This window comes from Hemiscyllium ocellatum, chromosome 18 (assembly GCF_020745735.1).
Source record: "Hemiscyllium ocellatum isolate sHemOce1 chromosome 18, sHemOce1.pat.X.cur, whole genome shotgun sequence".
Lineage (NCBI taxonomy): Eukaryota > Metazoa > Chordata > Chondrichthyes > Orectolobiformes > Hemiscylliidae > Hemiscyllium > Hemiscyllium ocellatum.
This window is the reverse complement of record NC_083418.1, coordinates 76,823,425-76,844,744: the sequence shown is the minus strand read 5'-3', so window position 1 is coordinate 76,844,744 and position 21,320 is coordinate 76,823,425. Positions and strand designations below refer to the sequence as shown.

At 40.8% G+C, this 21,320-nt stretch overlaps 1 protein-coding gene across 4 annotated transcripts in view; it reads left to right on the top strand.

The window, feature by feature from the left end:
- Nucleotides 1–21,320, top strand: part of prmt3 (protein arginine methyltransferase 3) — a 196,713-nt gene that overhangs the window by 77,173 nt on the left and 98,220 nt on the right. For all 4 annotated transcript variants that reach the window (XM_060838615.1, XM_060838616.1, XM_060838618.1 and 1 more), the window contains 2 exons: nucleotides 12,695–12,773; nucleotides 18,903–19,090. In XM_060838615.1, coding sequence (XP_060694598.1) covers nucleotides 12,695–12,773; nucleotides 18,903–19,090 — 267 coding nt within the window. The remainder of the gene's footprint in view (nucleotides 1–12,694; nucleotides 12,774–18,902; nucleotides 19,091–21,320) is intronic.

Here is a 21,320-nt window from a genome sequence, read left to right as displayed (position 1 = left end):
GCTGGGATCAATAGATTTTTGAACTCAAAGAGCAACACAGAATGCAGGCAGGGGAGTGATTTGAAGACAAAAACGTAAGCATAATCTTACTGTGTGATGAAGCAAGCTTAAGAAGCCTATTCCTGCTCATGTGTCATTCTCTTATGAACAAAATGTTGTCTGGAACAAAAGATAATGTGAAAAATTATTCTGTTGTAAGGCACCACAGATTACTGCTAGTAAAACGTTCAACTAAAATGATAAAGGAAGGAATCAGAGAAAAAGAAAGGAAGTGAGGAAAAATGTTTGTATAATGATATCATCATTATTTGTCATCTCTACTTAGACTGCTTTGAATTAGGAATGATCGTCCCTGTTTAATTCTGTCCATATCTGATAGGTTTTCAAAGGGTAATGAGATTTTAAATGATTTATTTAGGGAAAAAAACAACAACTACAGCTGCATTGAGGCACGTGTTATTGGCATCTTCCTGGATAAACATATGTTTTTGTGAAGAAATTGTGTCTGAAGTCACCAAATAAAAGTACAGCAAGTATGTAAATACATTCTACTTCTAAATGATCTGGATCAGAGATAGAATGGATATGGATTCAAATGGAATTGTTCAGTTATTTTCATTGTTGTGAGACATCTTTACAAAAACAAATCTGATTAAGCAATAACTAAAGTTCAAAAGAACTGCAAACGCTTTAAATCAGGGACTAAAACAGAAATTGCTGGAAATGTTCAGCAACACTGGCAGCATCTGTGAGAAGAAATCAGACTTAACGTTTCGGGTCCGGTGGTCCCTTCTCACCAGACCCAAAACATTAACTCTGAAGTCTCTTCACAGACGCTGCCAGACTTGCTGAGTTTCTCTGGCAACTTCTGTTTTCGTTGTTGTAATTAGGCAGAAGTTTGTTTCACGGGATTTGGCTGTTAAAGGCAAGGCCAGAATTTGTTGGCCTTCCCTAATTGACCTGGACCTGTGTGTTTTCTTGGCCACTTAACAGTCAACCTCATGTAGGCTCGACCAAGTAAGAATGGCAGATTTCCTTTCTGTGAAGGTGGTAATTAAAGCAGATGACCGTCTTTCCTGCTGTTTTACACTTCAGCCACTGATTCAGAGAGACAATATATTGTCAGGACAGAGGGCTTTCTGGGGAAACCCAGGACCAGGGTTGATTGTACTCAGGAAGTAATGAATGAGTATTCTGAAGATAGGGATGAGGGAAGCTGGGTGTTCACCCTGAGAGCTTTGTGCCTCATTTTTGTGATGCACAATATGGTCTGTCAAAGACCATGTGTCAACTTGTGGTTCCTCATTCCATGTCTTCGTGTGCATTGTTTTTTTTTCTCTCCCTCAATGCTTCATTAAATATTACATGGTTAAAACTGTTGATTGAAATATCATGACCTCCATCTGAAATCATTTCTAATTTCATTTTCCAATGATAAGTAGTCTCGCTGATACAAAATTTGAGTTTGTGAAGGAAATAAATAACCATTATCACATAATTGATAATTGTGAATAATCCTGAACTCTACTCATTATTTTTGTCAACTGATGTGATAGCTGTATTCCTTTCCTTGGTAATATTGTTAAATTCCTTTGCTGGACTATAATGAAATGAATGCATGCTGCATTAAACATTTCATTTTCATTTCTGTAATTTTTCTTAATCAAAAGTGCTTCTTTTAATTGACTCACAGAACTGTGCAGGGGAAGTGAAAGAGGTGTTTGATTTTGTAATGTTATTGTTGAAGCAGCTTTGCTCACAGGCAGAAACTTCGGAGGTTTTCCATTTAATTTTTTAAATTCACTACTGTGATGTGAGGATCGTTGGCGGTGCCAACATTTACTGCTCGTCTCTAAGTTGCCCTTGAGAAAGTGTTGATGAGCTGCCTTCTTGAGCCTCTGCTGTAAGTTGACCCACAGTGTCCTTAGGGAGGGAATTCCAGAATTTTGACCTCGTGACACTGAAGGGACAGTGATATATTTCCAAGTCAGGATGGGAGTGGCTTAGAGGGGAACCTGGAGGTGGTGATGTTCCCATGTATCTGCTGCCCATCTCCATGTAGATGGCAATGGTTGTGGATTTGGAATGAGCTTTGGTGAGTTTCTGCAATTTGTCTTTTTGACGGTATACACTGTTGCTACTGAGCATTGGTGCAGTGCTCACAGTATTGACATTTTGCAATCCGTGTCAAAAGTTTAGAAGGAAATGTAAATTACAGTCAGTTTCCTGCTACTTTCTCATCAAACTGTTCAGAGATGTTATGGTAAACATCTGGAGTAGATGGAACTTGAACCCAGACCTCCTGCTCAATGGTAGGGACGCTATCCCTGCACATCAAGAGCCTTCAATTCATCAGCTTTCTGTCTGGGCTCACTTCCAGATTAGAAGCACAGTGATTTAAGAAGTCTTCAGATAAACACTTACGATGTCAAGGTATACAGTGCGATGGGCCAGGTGCTGGAAATGGGATTAGAATAGTGAGATAGTGGTTTTTGACTAGTATAGACCTGATGGGCTGAAGGGTCTTTTCCTCAGCTGTAGAACTCTATGACTCTAGCTAATATCTTATGGTGTATGGTGATTTGACGAGCACCGATATTTGGGACTATTCATTGTACAATGTTAGTGAGTATGATTAATTATTGATCCTGTGGCAATTTAACTAGTTTAGAAAGGAACCCATTTTTACTGGGATAGTTGGTTGCATTATTTCTTGCATTGAAAATTTTACCATATTTTTCTTGTCTGGCCTTGAAGTAACCAGGGCCACTTGCTCCCTTTGGAAAATGGTGGTCAAGTTGTGTCACTCGTGTACTTCTAGTAATTATGTAATTCTTGTAGTAGCTCGCTTAACTTAATGAGATTTACACGTGTTCTGTGAATTCATAATTAACACCATTTTCACCTCATTATCTTCAAAGTCCCAAGTGTGAACAGGAAATCTACTTGGGGGAAAATACAGTGAATTAAACAGCAGAAAATCTCTCATGCATTGTTTTTTATTAAACCCAAGATTACAACTTTTGCAGTATCCACCAAAATAATTTGTTAGCATTCTCTTTGGAGGTGCTGAAGTAATTAGATTTTGATTGGTCCCCAGAAGGAAGTAATTATGACATTTCTTTTCCTAACTGTGCTCCTCCAGCATACTGTTGTTTCGTAATGAGGTGAGGATCAACGTAACTTATAGATGGAAGTAGCACTTTACCCAAGGTGACAAGTGGGCATTCTGTCTCACCTGATTGGAAAGCAAGTCCTGTGCATGAACCTCTCCAGTCCTTGCTGACCTGCAATGATCTTGATTGATGACACTACTCCTTATCGTCAAGTCCCACATTAGCCTTACATACTTCCTGTTTTAAGTTAGCTTTATACTCTTCTCACATCCTCTCTGGCACCCCGCCGTCTCCCTATCTGAAAACATTTGCACTCTAGTCTCATGTACAATCTCTTTCCCCTTCCCTCCCTTTCACTCCACCAGCAGGAGCTGGGAATAATGCTGCTTCAGAATGATCCTCCTCCCCCCCCCCCCCCCCCCCCCCCCCCCCCCACCCCAAACTCCTCCTCATCCTTGTATTCACATCTTTCTCTACTTCCAATCTGCCTTCATGCCACCTCTGACCTCTCCCTGTCCAAAACATCTGTCTCCTACATCCTCGGCTGGGTAGTTCAGTTGGCAGGATACTGGGTGATGCTAACAGCGCGGGTTAAGTTCATGAAATGGCTGAGGTCACCGATCTCATTCTCTCTCCTCACATAAGGCATGTTGACCCTCAGGTTAACCTCACTACTGCTTCTCTCTCTCTATCTCTCTCTCTCTCTATCTCTCCCTTTCCTTTCTTCTCTTCTCTCTCTGTCCTCTTCTCTCTCTCTTGCCCCCCCCTCTCTCTCTCTCTCTCTCTCCCCCGCCCCCCCCCCCCCCCCCCCCCCCCCCCCCCCCCCCCCGCCTCCTCTCTCTCTCTCGCTTTCTCTCTCTGACTTCCCATCTCCTATTTCTGCTTTCTTTGTTAATGGCATTGTTTATGGTTCTGTCTTCTAAGTCATCAGTCCTTTGAATCTGCCATCAGCACCAATCTCATCAAAGAACAACTGTAGACATTTCCATCCCATTCTATCTCTAAATGCTGTTGTCCTTCTCAAGTTGTTGAATGTGATTCAACCTTCTCACATGCTGCCCATGAATCACACCAAGATCCCACAACCAAAATGGCTCTTATCCACTAAACTGCCACAACTATCCATCCTTCTCGTTCTTAACCTGTCTGCAGTTTTTGTTACAGTTAACTGTCCCGTTGTCCTCCAATACCTATCCCTCCCACTCACCCTGTCCCTATCCCTAGCACTAACCCCCTCTTAACCTCTCTCCTATCCTTCTCCCTACGCTTCTGTCTCAACTTTCTCCTAACCTCTTCCTAACTCTCTCCCTAACCATTTCCTTAACCCTCTCTCTCCCCCCCCTTCTCTCCCTATCTCTCTCCATAATATTTCTCCTAATTACTTCCTAACCCTCTCCCTAACCATTTCCTTAACTTGCTCCCTATCCTTATCCCTATCTCTATTCCTAGTTCTTATTCATGCAGCTGGACGTTACAGCAATTGGTGTTTATCTAAATTTGTCTGGAGAATTATCTCTTACAATTACTCTTGCTGTTTCTACATCATTAACTCTGGTCTCTCTCCCTGTGATTTTTCACTGATGTTTAGACCCTCAGCAACATGATCTGAAAACAGTGTCAGCTTCCACATATTTGCTGATGGCACCCAATTCTATTTTACCCTGTTGTCTCTGTTGTCTCTATGTAGTCATGTTCTTGTCTGATATCCTGTATTTGATCAACAGAAATTTCCTTGAGGAGGCTGTGATCTCTCCATCAAACCCTGTTTCCTAGATACTGAAACTATTTGTCACCTTCCCAACTACCTGAGATTGAACAGACTGTCCTTGAGCCACAGATCATTCAGACTACCTTTCACATCTGTGTTTTATGGTCTTGCATTACCTCTGCCTCAGCTATGATGCTGAAACCCTTTTTGTGCCTTTGTTAACTCTGGACCTGATTATCCGGATGCACTCATAAGCTGAACTGTAAGGAGGATGTTAGGAGAATACAGGGTGACCTGGACAGGCTAGGTGAGTGGACGGATGCATGGCAGATGCAGTTTAATGTGGATAAATGTGTGGTTATCCACTTTGGTGGCTAGAACCGGAAGGCAGATTACTACCTAAATGGAGTCAAGTTAGGTAAAGGGGCAGTACAATGAGATCTAGGTGTTCTTGTATATCAGTCAATGAAAGCAAGCGTGCAGGTACAGCAGGCAGTGAAGAAGGTTAATGCCATGCTGGCCTTCATAACAAGAGGAATTGAGTATAGAACAAACAGGTCCTTCTGCAGCTGTACAGGGCCCTGGTGAGACCACACCTGGAATATTGTGCGCAGTTCTGGTCTCCAAATTTGAGGAAAGACATTTTGGCAATTGAGGGAGTGCAGCATAGGTTCACGAGGTCAATTCCCGGAATGGCAGGACTATCTTACGCTGAAAGATTGGAGCGACTGGGCTTGTATACCCTTGAGTTTAGAAGGCTGAGAAGGGAACTGATTGAGATGTACAAGATTATTAAAGGATTGGAGGCAGGAAGTATGTTTCCGCTGATGGGTGAGTGCCGAACCAAAGGACACAGCTTAAAAATAAGGGGTAGGCCACTTAGAACAGAGTTGAGGAGAAACTTCTTCACCCAGAGAGTGGTGGGTGTACAGAATGCTCTGCCACAGAAGACTGTGGCGGCCAAGTCTCTGGACACTTTCAAGAAAGAGTTGGATAGAGCTCTTAAGGATAGTGGAATCAAGGGTTATAGGGATAAGGCAGGAACAGGATACTGATTGAGGATGATCAGCCATGATCATAATGAATGGTGGTGTAGGCTCGAAGGGAAGAATGGCCTACTCCTGCACCTGTTGTCTATTGTCTGACATCTCACTTCTGTTCACCCTAGATCATGCAAATATCTGTAAACCTCATCCTCAATCGCACAGAGATACTGGCGCAATTACAACCTTTAAAAGACATTTGGATAGATACGTAAATAGGAAAGATTTGGAGGGATGTGGGCCAGGAACAGGCAGATGGGACTAATTTAGTTTGGGATTAAACTAAAGGGTCTGTTTCCATGCTATGTAACTCTATGACATTCCCATACTCTGTGGTTGTCACTGATCTATATTAGCTCCTGGTTAAAGTGTCTCAATTTGAAACTTTTCATTGCTGTTTCTAATTCACCTCCATACCTGTTGACATCACTCTTCCCTCTCTGTGTAATAACTTCCATTCCCACAACCCTCCTTGATACGTGTGTGATTTTCTAATTCTAATCTTCTACGCATTCCTCACGTTGGTCTCTCAGCCAGTGGTGGCCGTGTTTTCAGTTGTTGAGGTCCCAAGCTCTGGAATTTCCTCCCAGTATCTCTCAGCCTCACATTCCACCTTCAGAATGCTGCTTCACACCAAACCACTTGACAACGCTGTTGGTTATTTGTCCTGATACATCCTGGCACCAAATTCTGCCTGGGTGGTAGAGGCCAAGTCTTTGAATATATTGGGAAAAGAGATTGATAAATTGTTTCCATCTTCAAGGCGCTAAGGGATAAGGGAGAAAGTGAGAAAGTAGTATTGCATTATAGGATCAGCCATGATCATATTGAGTGGAAGAGTAGGCTTGAGAGGCCAAATTCAGGTTCCGAATCCCCCTGATAGTGGGCAGGCTGAGAGTGTGCCATTGTCAGTCACCAGTCATGGTTCTCAAAATGGAAACAGCGTTATATAATCTTTCCTAATTACTTTTTCAGCCATTTTGTTCACTGGTCCTCTCCCCTTGTTAATATCTGCTGTGCCATTGTGAACCATCACTGTGACAGTCTGTTTGTCACCTACCATTGTATATGTTTGCTGTATTTCTATCAATGCTGTTCTTATTTGACAGTTGGTTTTTATTGCTGATTCTCAACAGCAATGATGCCAATTAAGTTGTGCTGCATGATATTAGTAAACTGAATTTTCAAGGTTATAATAAAACCCATTCATGACTGAACCCATCATAACACACCAACTATGTACAGTAGAGATTTGTTTTCTGGCAATATTTTTGTTTTCCACTGTGATATCAAATAATAATTGAAAATGTTGCTTGAGCATTTGTGGGAAATTGGTCTTTTGTTGGCACATTTAAAATGTAGTCAGTTTTGGTTTTTCATTTGACTTGTGTTCTAAGTAACCTAAAATATGTGTGTTGTTGATGTTAGAATTTTCAGACTTGCAATTTTTGCATTTGTCATTTGTCTTCCCACTAATGGGTATTTGGGTATGATAGAACAATTTACATGTTTATGATTAATATTCTTGTACGTGCGTTCACATAATTTAGCGGTTAAGTGTAACTCATCTTTCATCTTGAGTCTAAGGTGTTAATTTTTGTCTGGTTTTTGAATATTGTCCAGGTTGTATTTGCCAGTTTGTAAAATAAACCATGTGCTATTTGTTTCAGAAGGAAAAGCCCTTCATATTAATGTCCATTAAAAAAAATCTGGATTTTCAGAAACTCTTACAATGTTTTGCTCACATGAAATCTGAGTCTGTAAATGCCCAAATAAATTGTGTCTTTTGGCATATTGGTCCTTCATGTGAATGCTGCAGTTTGAATGTCACACTGACTAAATTTATTTCCCCTTGCATTATACTCACCTTTTATAATTCTGAGGCAATGTAGTTGGTGTCTTTATTGACAGGTTAAATGCATGGCCTATGAAATGTTCACTAAGCAATCAACATACTTATTACCCCTGACGCGTTTGCTGCAGTACATCAGCTTTCATCAGCTTTCAGCACTCAGCTCATACATCACACCTCAGAAATCACAATGATTTTTCAACAAAACCGAATTCTTAATTTCAAACTGCCAGATATGGTGTCTGAGCTTTGTGTTATTAGAGTGTAAAAGTTCTGTGCCTTAAGTGTTCTGATTTGATGTTTGATCTTAAAAAGATGTAGTGTATTATGGTGCATTAGATTCACATTTAAGTTCATGTTCCAGCTGAAAATTCTCTATTTCTTTCCCTTGGCTAGGGTACAAAGGTAGAGCAGATGAAGGAACATTTCCATTGTTGCCTTCAGGACTAATATCCTCCCACCCAATTGTGTTTGGAATGCATTTTTTCCGCCCCCATTGATAGGAAGCTTTACCCACTATCTGAGGCTCTGAAAATTAATGGAACCGCGACAAGTTTTGCAATGCGTCACTATACCATGAAGAGAATTTTGGAGCTTGGTGGAGCTGCTGGTGCAGGGCAGAGGAGATTGCAGTAGATCATATTTTATTTTCATATCTGTGGTGCAGAAAATACATTTCCAGGAAATTGTATACATTCCTTCATTGTGCTATTTTGCTTTGATGAGAAATATGGAAATGTGGACTATTCTAGACTCAAACGTTGCGTTAGTAGCTTTATCAACCTGAACTGTTTAAATTAAAATCGTTTTTTCCAAGCACAAGGTCAAACCATATTAATTGTACATTGTTTAGAAAAAGAGAATGAACTGTGCAATTCTGAAGGTGCCGTTTGACAAAGTAAAATGCACCCTGGACCCGAGAGCATCACTGGGCACAATAGAGACTGTGACAGGTATAATTCTCTAGCCAGATGGCACCCCTACAGGTGAGGCAGTGGCCTGTGAAATTACATTCTAAATTACTCTGCAGATGAGCCCAGCGCACAAGTGCAGGGAGCTGATTGTTCAGATATCCGTTATAAATTACACAATTCAGCACCAAGGACAGTGCTCACTCACTGTCATGGCAAAGAGAAAAGGGACTGGTGGCTGCTGGTGTTGGATTTGTGAGAGGAACATCAATGCAGAGATAGGTCAGCCAAAGGACAATGGCTTGTGGAAAATAATGAAGCTCTACTATATAGGGCGGCACGGTGGCAGAGTGGTTAGCCTCGCAGCGCATAGTGTTAGGTGAAGGGGTAAATGTAGGGGAATGGGTCTGGGTGGGTTACTCTTCGAGGGTCGGTATGGACTTGTTGGGCCAAAGAGCCTGTTTCCACACTGTAAGTAAGTAATCTAATCTAATCTATACCAAATACCTGGGAAAAAGGAGAATGGTAGCACACTTCCATCATCCCACCCCAAAACACACACACACACACACACATACACACACACACCCACATACATCTGAAGCAAATGCACACTTTGAAAGTGGGATAGGGTTAGAAAGTGGGATGGTATTTTTCCTAGTCTGGAAAATCCCAATCTGTGTATAGTCAGCAATCTGAAATTTCCTTCAGAGATTATGAAGGATGTTGACTCTTTGACATTTCAAACAACTGGTGTCTGTACGCATCTTGTAGTCAGTTAATTGTTTTCCTTTTGATCCTGGTGTGAAAATCATTAAAAGCTGCATGTGCAAGTACTTAATTTCTCTGACAATTTAAATCGCTTCACGGACAAAACAGCTTAATTTGTGTGTTTATATTTTTTGGTATAATGTTTCTTTGAAAGGGTGTTTGTGTGCTCAGAATCAACCAACAGAATAAATATATGATATTATTTGATTATTATGAGTGTATGAGTGGTACATCTCATGCTGATAATGCCACTGTGAGATTCACAATCATACACACTGTATCTACTGACATTATTGGGCTTCTTATCAAATCAAATATGTCTTTATGCACTTTACTACCTACCGTTACATTTCCTGACATTGTATCGATATTGGACCAAAGTATATAAAGGTTTTAGATTAATATACAGGAACAAATGTGAATCATTCAGTCCCTCAAGCTCTTTCTGACAATCAGTGGCATCAGGCTGGATTTATACCTCCACCCACTTGGAGCTAAAGTTTTATGTCAAAGTCCTGGAACACTCTCACTAACAACACTGTGGATGTCTCCACAGCTCACAGACTGCAGCAACTCACCACCACATTGTCCATGGCAAGAAGGAATGACAATCAATGCCAAGGATCCCCCTATTCCCTTGAGCAAATTTTTCAAAACTCTGTGGTCCCCTGAGGAAATAAAAAAAAAACTGTTGGAGTTCCTGTTGTTTTGTTGTGTGTCTATTTACCACAAAAAGTTTATGTCTGTCATGATCACTCTGCTTGACTGTATATGTTATGTTGCATCTTAGATAAATCCTTACTTACAATCAGGACTTTGTTTCAACCCAAGCTGCTTTGGAAACTGCTAAAACTAACAGCTGTTTGCTACCACAGACCTCTTCCACCTCACAGAAACCTGCACATTACATAACCGTCTGGATTGCTCTCTTTTTCTAAAGGGAAACTGTTTCTATCCCTGGCTCCCTGTGCCATATGACATCTTAAGCCATTTACTTCCTCTCTTTGATATTTGTTTTTCTAAAGCATTCACCTTAAAGATTTTCGTTTCTAAATTCGTTAACACATTTCCAGACACCCCAGCATCAGTCACAGAACTCAAAAATGAAACGGTGTTTTTTGTCAACACAAAGAAATACAATTCAAAGTTAAAATCTCTACATGGCTCTATCCACATTGGAACTGGAGTACTAATGCATCATGAATCTTTGTTACCTTTTCACCCACTGTGACTCTTAATGTTAAGCATGGTTCCTGGATTAAATGTGCTCACTGCTCACTTGTTCCATACGTGTCATCACCCTTAATAAAAGTTACTGACTGTGACAGAGTTTGGGAAGGTATCCCCTGCAGAAAGCAGGACTTTACTGACATTTTCCAAGTAATGGTTTATATACACTTAAATGTTTACCTCAAATAGTCTTTAACATTTCTGTTTTATGGATACTCAGATGTTATGAATTATATTTTCAGCTTCATCTCCTGACCAGTCTTCTGAAAGGGTTCATTGTCTGCCCACCACACCAATGCCAAACAATTGACCATATCCAGCCAAACACTATATAACTATTGACATTCAATGGCATAGCCATCATTGAATTCCCCACTATTAGTATCCTAGGGATTACCAATGACCAGTAACTAAACTGAACTTGCCACAGCAGTGAGTAACTTACATCCTGATGCCCCCCCCCCCCGCCCCCCCAAAGCCTGTCCACCATCTACAAGGCACAAGTCAGGAGTGTGATAGAATGCTCTCCACCTGCCTGGATGAGGACAAGGGTAGTTACATGGGAACATCATCACTTCAAAGTTCCCTCCAAGCCAGAAGCCATCCTGACTTGGAAATATATTGACGTTCCATCTGTCTCACTGGGTCAAAATCCTGGAATTCCCTCCCTAATGGCATTGTGGGTCAACCTATAGCACATGGGCAGCTCACCACCACCTTCTCAAGGGAAACTAGGGATGGACAGTAAATGCTAGCCCAGTGGTGGTCACATACCATGAATGAATATGAAAAAAATCTAGAACTTGCTTTATTGGTATTTCAAATCAAGCTTTTTCCATCAAGCTGGCAAATCACTCAAATGATGCTGACAACTAAAATGTAGGTCAAATCTACACCTATATTTTTCACTGCTATCTGTGGATTCAAGTAATGAAATTAAACCAAAGGATTTTATTTGGAAGACCTGTACATTTCTATGTACACTGAACGTGTAAAATAAATTGAAATAGGGATTAGTGAAAATCATTGTCTGTACTGACCTGCTTCACGTTATTTTACTCTGAATAGCTGAAGCAAAGGCAAAGAATAGGGCCATATAGCAGGATTCATCTCGAGCTGCTATCTCTTGAGCAGCACAATGATGGCTCTGGAGGGCCACCAAGAATGACATTTCACTTGTCATTCATTAAAAAAAGATAGGGTAGATAGTTCACCAGTGATTGTAGAGGTGTTTCGCATGCACCTCCCTTAAGGATGCTCAGCAATGCCTTCTGAGATGCTTAATGAAAGGGAAATTGCACATTTGCAAAATCCTGCATAGATAGTTTGGTGGAAATAAATTTTTCCATGGTTACAGCTTGGACAAAGGAATGGGTGTTAGATCATTTAGGTCAAGTCTGTCTGCTAATTAATTACAATCGTGGCTCATCAGCATCCAAGTACCCATCTTTGTCCCTTATCTCTTGATAGTTTTGCTTCCCATAAAACTTACCAATTTCAGATTTAAAAAGAGCAATTAAAACCCATCAAATTCAATCTGCAGAAGATGGTTCAAAGCATCCAGCAACCAATGTGTGTTCAAGTGTTTCATAATTTCAATTCTGAAAGCTCTTACACCAGTTTTCAGGCCAAGCTCCCCCCCCACCCCACCCCCGTCAAGTCTGCGACTCTACAGCTAATGGAAAAAAGTTTTTTTTAATCTTCCCCATATATTCCCTTTAATATCCTGAAAATCTAGGTGAGATCACCCCATAATCTTCATTTCAGGAATACAATGTGTATCACTTGTTCTTGAATTTTACTGGTTGGAAGTCACTCAGCATTTTATCAAATCTGTTGATAGGTTTTCCAATCAATGAAGCCGAGGGAGTAATTGCATTTATTAAAATCCGCACTTAAAAATGTATTCAAGATATTGATGTTTAAAGTATTCAGAGTGTAAATGCACCTGTTCTGATATTTGTTTTCATTTAGAGGTTTAAGCCTGTTGCTTTTTTGTTGATAGATCATTCTGACCTTATATTTATTGCCCATTAATCAGTTTCCTCTCTTTTTCCACACAGGGTTATTTTCTGTTGTTTGAATCCATGCTGGACTCTGTCATAAGTGCACGGGACAGGTATCTGCTGGAAGGCGGTGCAGGTTTGTGTTTGGGAAAGGGAACCAATAACTACCTAAAACTAAGTCTCATCTTGGCTGTACATGCGTTCCTCTCACATTGTGCTACGCATCATTGAAGAAATTTCCACTACAAATGAAATATTTCTCAATTACAGACAGCTTTCCAAAGGAAGACACATTAAGTGTTGCTTTTAGAGATCTTCTGGCTTTAAACTGTGCATTCTTCATTGTAAAGACCTTTGAAGCTGACAATGAAGAAATGATCATGATCATTTTTCAAGTTCAGAAAATACAGATGTTGTTAGTGTGAACTTCTCCCATTGTTTAGCATAATAATCTTTTTTCTTTCATGGGTTGTCAGCATCACTGTGTCAAGGCCAGCACTTTTTGGCCATCTCTAAATGACCATGAATCATTTAGTTGGTCAGCCATCTCCTTGCACCACTCTTGACCACTGGGTATAAGTACAGTTCTGTTGAGAAGGGACTTGCAGGACTTTGATCCCACAGACATGAAGGAATGGTGATCTAATTCCGAGTCAGGACGGTGAGGGATTTGGAGACACAGTTGTCGGTTGATAATATTCTCTTGTGCCTGCTGCCCTTGTCCTTCAAGATGGTAACGGTTGAGGGTTTGGGAAGTGCAGTTGAAAGAGCCTTCATGCGTTGCTGCAGTGCGTCTTGTCGATATTTAAGGCAGAGGATGATGTGCTGACCAAATGGGTTGTTTTTGCCTTAGATGATGTTGAGATTAATGAGTGTTGTTGCAGCTCCAAATGAATGCCATTGAAGATTGATGCCTGACTTAGTTTTACCAGGCATTGGGTGATTGTGATGAAGTCACTAACTGCAGGGCATGAAGTTGGAAGAGTTTAGCATGTTATCGAATAATTGTCTTAAGTTCCCACCAGCTATTGAAATATATTATTGACAAGAGATGACTTTCCAAATACATTAATGCTGTTGTGAGAGCTCTGAATGCACTCCCTTAAATATATTCAAGGAGTATTGGTGACCCTGGTAAGCTGATTGCCCATCAGAGGGTGATGCTGAGCTGCCTTCTTGAATGCAAATCAGATCAATTCCAAACAAATGCAGAGAATGCTGGAGAAACTCAGTAGGTCAGGTCAGATTCTTCGGTCTAGGAAGAGTCATAAACTGAATCAAAATATTAACACTGTTTCTCTCTGCCAGAGTTTCTCCAGCATTCTTGGTGTTTGTGTCAGCTTTCCAACATCTGCAGTAGTTTGTTTTTGTCAGATATTTATTTGGCTATTGGGTCTTAGATGGGACGGAATTTGTTAGGTGAATCCAGGGGGATTCTCAAAACAATATATAGGTGGCCCAACTTGGGAATGTACCTTTTTCAAATGCATTCATGGGATGAGGGCATCGCTGACTAGGCTAGCATTTGTTCTCCTTCCCCAATTGCCCAGAGGGTAGTTAAGAGTCAACCAAGTTGCTGTGGGTCTGGAGTCACATGTAGGCCAGACCAGGTAAGAGTGTCCTTCCCTAAAGGACATTAGTGAACCAAATAGGTTATTCCGACAATCAGCAATGGATTCATGGTCATCTTCCAATTCTTACTTCTAGATATTTATTGAGTTTGAATTCCACCGTCTGCTGTGGTAGATCCTCAGAACATTTCCTGGGTCTCTGGATGGACATTCCAGCGATAATACCACTAGGCCATTGCCTCCTGCATGCAATTTGTGTTGAGAAATGAGCCTGGTCAGGTGATTGACGTTTCAGTGGGGGAGCATTTTGGGAGCAGTGATCATAATTACATATGTTTTGAGATAGTTATGGTAAAAGTGAAAGTACTAACTTTGGGAGAAGGCTAACTACAACAGTATTAGGTAGGAACTGGAGAAATTAGATTGGGTGCAGCTTTTTGAGGGGAAATCTGCAACTAACATTTGGGTCTGTTTTAAAAGCCATTTGACCAGAGCTCAAGACCAACATATCCGTGTAAGGAAGAAGGATAAGGATGGTAAGATTCAAGAGAGATGTTGTAAATTTAATTACAAAGATACAGGAAGCGTATGTAAGGTTTAGGAAACAAAAATTAAATAAGGCCCTTGGGAAGCAAAAAAGAACTTAAAAAATAAATGAGGAAAGTTAAAAAGGGGTCATTGTCCTTGGCAAGTAGGATTAAGGAGACTTCCAAGGCACTTTGTATGTGTATTAGGAACAACAACGTAATTAGGGAAATGGTAGGTGCACTCAAGGAACAAGGAGGGAATTTATGTGTGGAGCCAGAAGTGGCTGAGGTACTTCCTGAGTACTTGACATCAGTATTCACCAAGTGAAGGACATGGATGATGGTAAGATTACGGAGAGGTTTGTCGATATTCTGGGGTATGTCAATATTTAGAAGGCGGAGGTGTCTTTAAAAACGTGAAGGTGGATAAATCGCCAGGGCCTGATGGGATCTGTCCCAGGAGACTGAAGGATTTATGGGAGGATATTGCTGAGGCCTTGATAGAGATCCTTGAATCCTCATTAGCCACAGGCAAGGTGACAGAAGAATGGAGAATAGCCAATGTTGTTCCTTTGTTCAAGAATGGTAGCAGTGATAATACAGGAAATTATAGGCCAGTGAACCTTACATCAATAATAGGGAAATTAGTGCAGAAGATTCTAAAGGATAGGATTGACTTGTATTTGGAGAAGAATGGATTTATTAGTGATAATTAGCATGGCTTTATGCAGGCGAGGTGGAATTGAACATTGGTGGAAAAATGAATAGTGAGGAAGAATATCAAAGGATGCAGCTGGATATAGATCTATTGGAAAGTTAGCAGAGAAATGGCAGATGGAGTTTAATCCAGCGAAGAGTGAGATGGGAGATCAAATGCAATAGGAAAGTATAGTGTAAAAGGTCAGACCCTAAAGGCCATTGACATACAGAGGGATCTTGGGGTGCAAGTCCACAGCCCACTGAAGGTAGCAACATAAGTGGATAAGATGATAAAAAAAAGGCACGTGGCATTCTTGCCTTCATTGGTCAGGGCATTGAATATAAAAGTTGGAAAGCCATTTTGCAATTGTATAAGACTTTGGTCAGACCACATTTCAAGTTCTGGTCACTGCACTTGAGGAAGGACTGGAGGCTTTGGATAGGGTGCAGAAGAGGTTTACCAGGATGTTACCTGGATTGGAGTGTATTAGCTAGGAGAGGATGGACAAACCTGGATTGTATCTGCTAAAGTTCTAAATTAATGGTCTCACCTACTTTCAGTGCCATCTCCACAAATTCTGCCCATGGCTATCAACTAAACATCCAGTCAATGAGATCTTCCATAACTCTGTTTTCTGCTTGGTCACATCTTGTTTCTTCAAAATAGAACACTATTGGACATGACGTATTTGGAAAAGGATATTTCTGTAATTTTTATTCTGGGAGTAAGATGATCTCAATATGGGAGCAGGCTTATCTCAGTCTGGGAGTAGAATTATTGCAACCTGGGAGCAAGAGCATCTCAATCTGGGAATTGGATTATCCAAATCTGGGAGTAAGATTGCCTCAATCTGAATGTAAGGTTCTCAGCTAGCAGTAAGATTTTCTCAGTCTGAGAGTAAAATTATCTCAATCTGAGAGTAAGATTATCTCACTCTTGGAATAAGATTGTCTCAATCTGAGAGCAAAGTTATTTTTACCAAGGGTGGTTGACCTGTAGTGTTGCTCGTGTGGAGTGGAAGCTTAATGCTCTGTACCCAATGAGACCTGCTTTATTTTGAAAAGAAACAACTATACTCAGTCTCCAGCCCCAGTTTGTTAGAATGAAATGAGATTGGGAACTGAGGAGGAAATCAGTTCAGTGTGTTGAATTCTGCCAGTTTACCCATTAGTCAGGGTTGGCTAATCAACAAGCTTGCTTGCCTCGAAAGCCTCGTTGCGACAGAATGCTGCATCATTTTTGATTTCCTAAGGCAATTGCTTATTGGTGGAAAAGAGCAGTTGTGAGATGCTGCAGGGTTCGGAGCAGTTAATGTTAGTTAGCTGCTGATCGCAGCATGTTTAATACAGGGAAAACATCAAAAATCACATTTGCTGTAACTACGAGTTAGCTTGGATGTGTCATACCACGGTCAGTATTAAAGGGGTTAGACTTTGTTTCACCCAGTTAAAATGTATCTTTATTCCCAAAGTTAAAACTGGATCTTATTGCAATTTGAAAAATAAAGGGAGAGAATTTCTCTAAAAGTCAGCCTTGTAAATGTAACCCAGATCTCTAAATGTGCAAAAAATAATGAGCGGTGTATTCTTTTCTCCCCAAGAGGTTCCTGTAAGACTCTGCTGTTTGCGCTGATCATAGGTCTGGCACAAGTGTATGTTTCTGAGCACACAGTAACAGCTCCTACCCATTTCTTGTCTTCTGCGGTTTGCATGCTGCTCTGAAAATACAGAGAGCTTTACATTTTGCCAGTCGGTTATGTGAGCTGCTGTGAAAGATGAGATGACTTTAAGCAGTGAATTGAGAAGGACACAGATGTCCTTTCTGTGAATCTGTGCAAACAGCCAGGAGAGCCTTTCCTCTCTGTCCAATCAGTGCTTTGTAAATTTTGCTCATGTGCAGTAATAATTATTCAATTACTGTGCTAATAAGGTAAAAATGAAGGGACAAATGTGCTATGTTGGAAAGTTCAAAGGTCGATGAAGCACCACGGGTGATGAATATTGTCCCTCCCCATATTGAAAGCTTGGATGCACTGATTTACAAATACAGATTTAGTTGTGTTTTTTTTTAAAAAGGAACTGTGCCCATCCAAAGCACAAATGTGAGAGGAGCCTAAAATTGTTATATCTCTCCTATTCTTTTGATGAAAACCTACATGAAGTTGGCAGAAGACGATAATGGGGCTTCTGGACAGTGTAAAACAGTGTCAGGGAAACACTGCCTGTATTTATCCTTGGAGAAGAACCCTCCTCTTGAGGTTCTTAACTTTCAGATGTATTGGATGTCTCACTTCCTTTCTCCATATGGTTAGTGGTATTATTCCTTTCATGGCATTTCACTCAATCCATTCCATTTTTCGGACCAAAAAATGTTGAAAGAGTCCAAATCCAATGAGTTAACATTGGATCCAGTGATGGGCTGAATGGTCTCTTTCTGCACCGTAACAGTTTGGTGATTCAGTGACATAGAACATAAAACATTACAGCGCAGTACAGGTCCTTCAGCCCTCGATGTTGTGCCGACCTGTCATACCATTGTGAAGCCCATCTACCCACACTATTCCATGTATGTCCATATGCTTGTCCAATGACGTCTTAAATGTACTTAAAGTTAGCGAATCTACTACCGTTGCAGGCAAAGCATTCCATACCCTTACTACTCTCTGAACAAAGAAACTACCTCTAACATCTGTCTCATATATATCACCCCTCAATTTAAAGCTATGCCCCCTCGTGCTCGCCGTCACCATACTTGGAAAAAGGCTCTCCCTGTCCACCCTATCTAACCCTCTGATTATCTTATATGTCTCTATTAAGTTAGCTCTCACCTTCTTCCCTCTAACGAAAACAGCATCAAGTCCCTCAGCCTTTCCTCGTAAGACCTTCCCTCCATACCAGGCAACACCCTAGTAAATCTCCTCTGCACCCTTTCCAAAACTTCCTCATCCTTCTTATAATGCAGTGACCAGAACTGTACACAATACTCCAAGTGCGGCCACACCAGAGTTTTGTACAGCTGCAGCATAACCTCCTGGTTCCGCAACTCGATCCCTCTATTAATAAAAGCTAAAACACTGTATGCCTTCTTAACAACCCTGTCAACCTGGGTGGCAACTTTCAAGGATCTGTGTACCTGGACACCGAGATCTCTCTGCTCATCTACACTACCAAGAATCTTACCACTAGCCCAGTACTTTGCATTTTGGTTACTCCGACACTTATCCGTACTAAACTCCATTTGCCACCTCACAGCCCAGTTCTGCAGCTTATCTACGTCTCTTTGGAACGTACAACATCCTTCGTCACTATCCACAGCTCCACTGACCTTTGTGTCATCTGCAAATTTACTAACCCACCCTTCTACGCCCTCATCCAGATCATTTATAAAAATGGCGAACAGCAGTGGACCCAACACCAACCCTTGCGGTACATCTTTCCCTCCTTAATGGTCTCAATGCTCTCTTCCAGTATACCCTGATAGCTGCACGATTAGCCTGACAGCAGTGGGAGACAGGAAGAAACACGATGAACGAGTAGCTTTCTGGGAGGATGTGTACGGCTTTAAGATGTCCTGTATGAAGAAGGCAGTGATCCCAGAAGCTGTGGTGGAAGTGATAAACCCCGACACCGTCATTTCAGAACCCTGTGTTGTCAAGGTATGTGTTGGCAGTCAGCAAGGCGATTTCATCAGATTAACTGCTGAAGGCACTGGTGGTTCAATCACAAATTTTCGTACAGAATGCAAATAATTGCAAGTAAATGCTGATGTTTAGGATCATGGAAGAGCGACAGCCGACAGAGTAGAAAGCGGAATGGTTTAAGTTGATTAATCAGAGCCATGCTGTGATCTTGTGTTGGAGCATTAACTGCCAGGTAGCGCCAAGCTCTGCTGAGTCCCAGAGTTCTCGCATTGTGCGATGATCTGTCATCCTTCAGAGTGTATCAGAGGACAGACCGTAACAGAAAATCTGTGTTATAAACAGGTTTTTTTCACAACTATCAATGAAGCATAAATGTGGAAATTGCTTTGTGCTTACAGCAGCATTTTGTTGCATTGAGGCCAGCTGCGATTTCAGAAAAATGTTTTTTGCGATATATCGTAGCTTGTTTTTTTTTAAAGATACATTGAAATGGTTGCATGGTGGTGTAGAGATCTCCATTCCTTTTGGTCTTGGCTATAAAACATTAGTGAATCTCAAATTTAAAGAATAAACATTATTATCATTACCAAGTTAAAGGATGAGGGAGCTGTTCTGATTAAAACAGTTCTAATTAAAACATTACTTGATTCCCTTTTGGGGGTTACTACTGAATCTGCTTCCACCAACCGTTCAGTGAGCACATTCATTTTCATCACACTTTTCTGAGCTTTCCCATCATCCCTGTTCCCAATTAACTTTGAACCACATGTCTTCTGTTTATCAACCAGAGACCAGGAGCAGGCAGGAAAGTAGAGTTGAGACATGATCATCAGGTGACAGTGCTTGAAGGGCTGAATTGCCTACTCCCCCTCCAAATTCCGCTGTTCCTGAACAGATGCTCCATATCCAGTCTTATCCAAACCTTTCAGTATTTTGAACACGCTTGCTTAACCTCTTTCATTTTGTCCTTTTTGGTTGATGTAGACATTATAGACATTATGGCTCTGGTTTTTTTTCCCATCGCCTGCATCCAACCAAGCTGAGACTGTTGCCTCCTTGTGGCATTACAACTGTAGCATTCCATGGTGTAGCATGTTCGCAAATCAATATAATTCCACACCAATTTGCTATTCAAACTAAAGGCTATTGTACTAGGTAGTGTCTAAATCAAGCTTGTGTATAACTAGTGAGTGACCTGTTAATATTTTGCAAATCAATCAAGATCATTTACTTTTACATTGAATTTCACTGTGATCAATGCTTAATAAACAATCATTAATCACCATAGAAATTCATTTGTTGCCTCCATCAAGGAGGCAAAACATAATGCTTTTGGAGCTGCTATAATCAATTTTTAATTTCAATGTGTGCACGCGAATTAAACGTAAAAAGGACATTCCAAATATTTTTTTAATAATGTTAAGCCCAAAGTTTAAACGGATAAGAAGTTAGCTGAAATATAGGAAACAAAGGGTACTTCTTGACAGATTGGTATTGGGGTGAGAGAGAGAGTGGTGAGTGAAATGCCCTGAGGTTAAATGTTGCCAATCCCAACTATTTCTGATTTAGATTCATGGCCTGAATTCAAGAGTTGAAAGTCGACTGGTCAGATTCACAGAGGGGGTGCTGGGTGAAGGGGAAACACACTAAAACAGCCCTGGGGGCTACCAAATGAGCAAACAACAATATATGAGGAAGCGTGAAATTGTGTCGATATTGACACCCTCAGGATATTCTACAGTGCTTTGTAGCTAATGGTTGACTTCTGAAGTGTGGCCACTTTTCTTCTGGAGAGCACAGCAGGTGAATGTACAATCTGTTGGTTTTTGGTGATGTTTTGTTTGGTTAGGTTATCATCTAACTGCAATAAAACACTGCATGGTAATGTCAAAGGAAAGATTTACATTGCACCTAGGTGCGAAACAGCAGTGGAATTGAGGTAATTAAAGCACTTGGAATCGTTTTCCTATCCTGGTAGATGGATAAAATCCGATTGGAAATGTAATCAAGACTTCTGGAAACACGTAACACTTGCAGAACAAATGTTCACAAAAATATCAGATCGCTTTAAAAAAATTCACCCCAGTCCAACACTGACATCTCCACATCATGGCTTTAGAAATAAGAATCTCTCTATGGACGACTGAAGAAAATTATTCATGTGCTCCATGTAGCCATTGTAAACTATATAGATATAAAAGCTGGAATATAGCCTGACTGTACTTCTAATGATATGGTAGTGTCT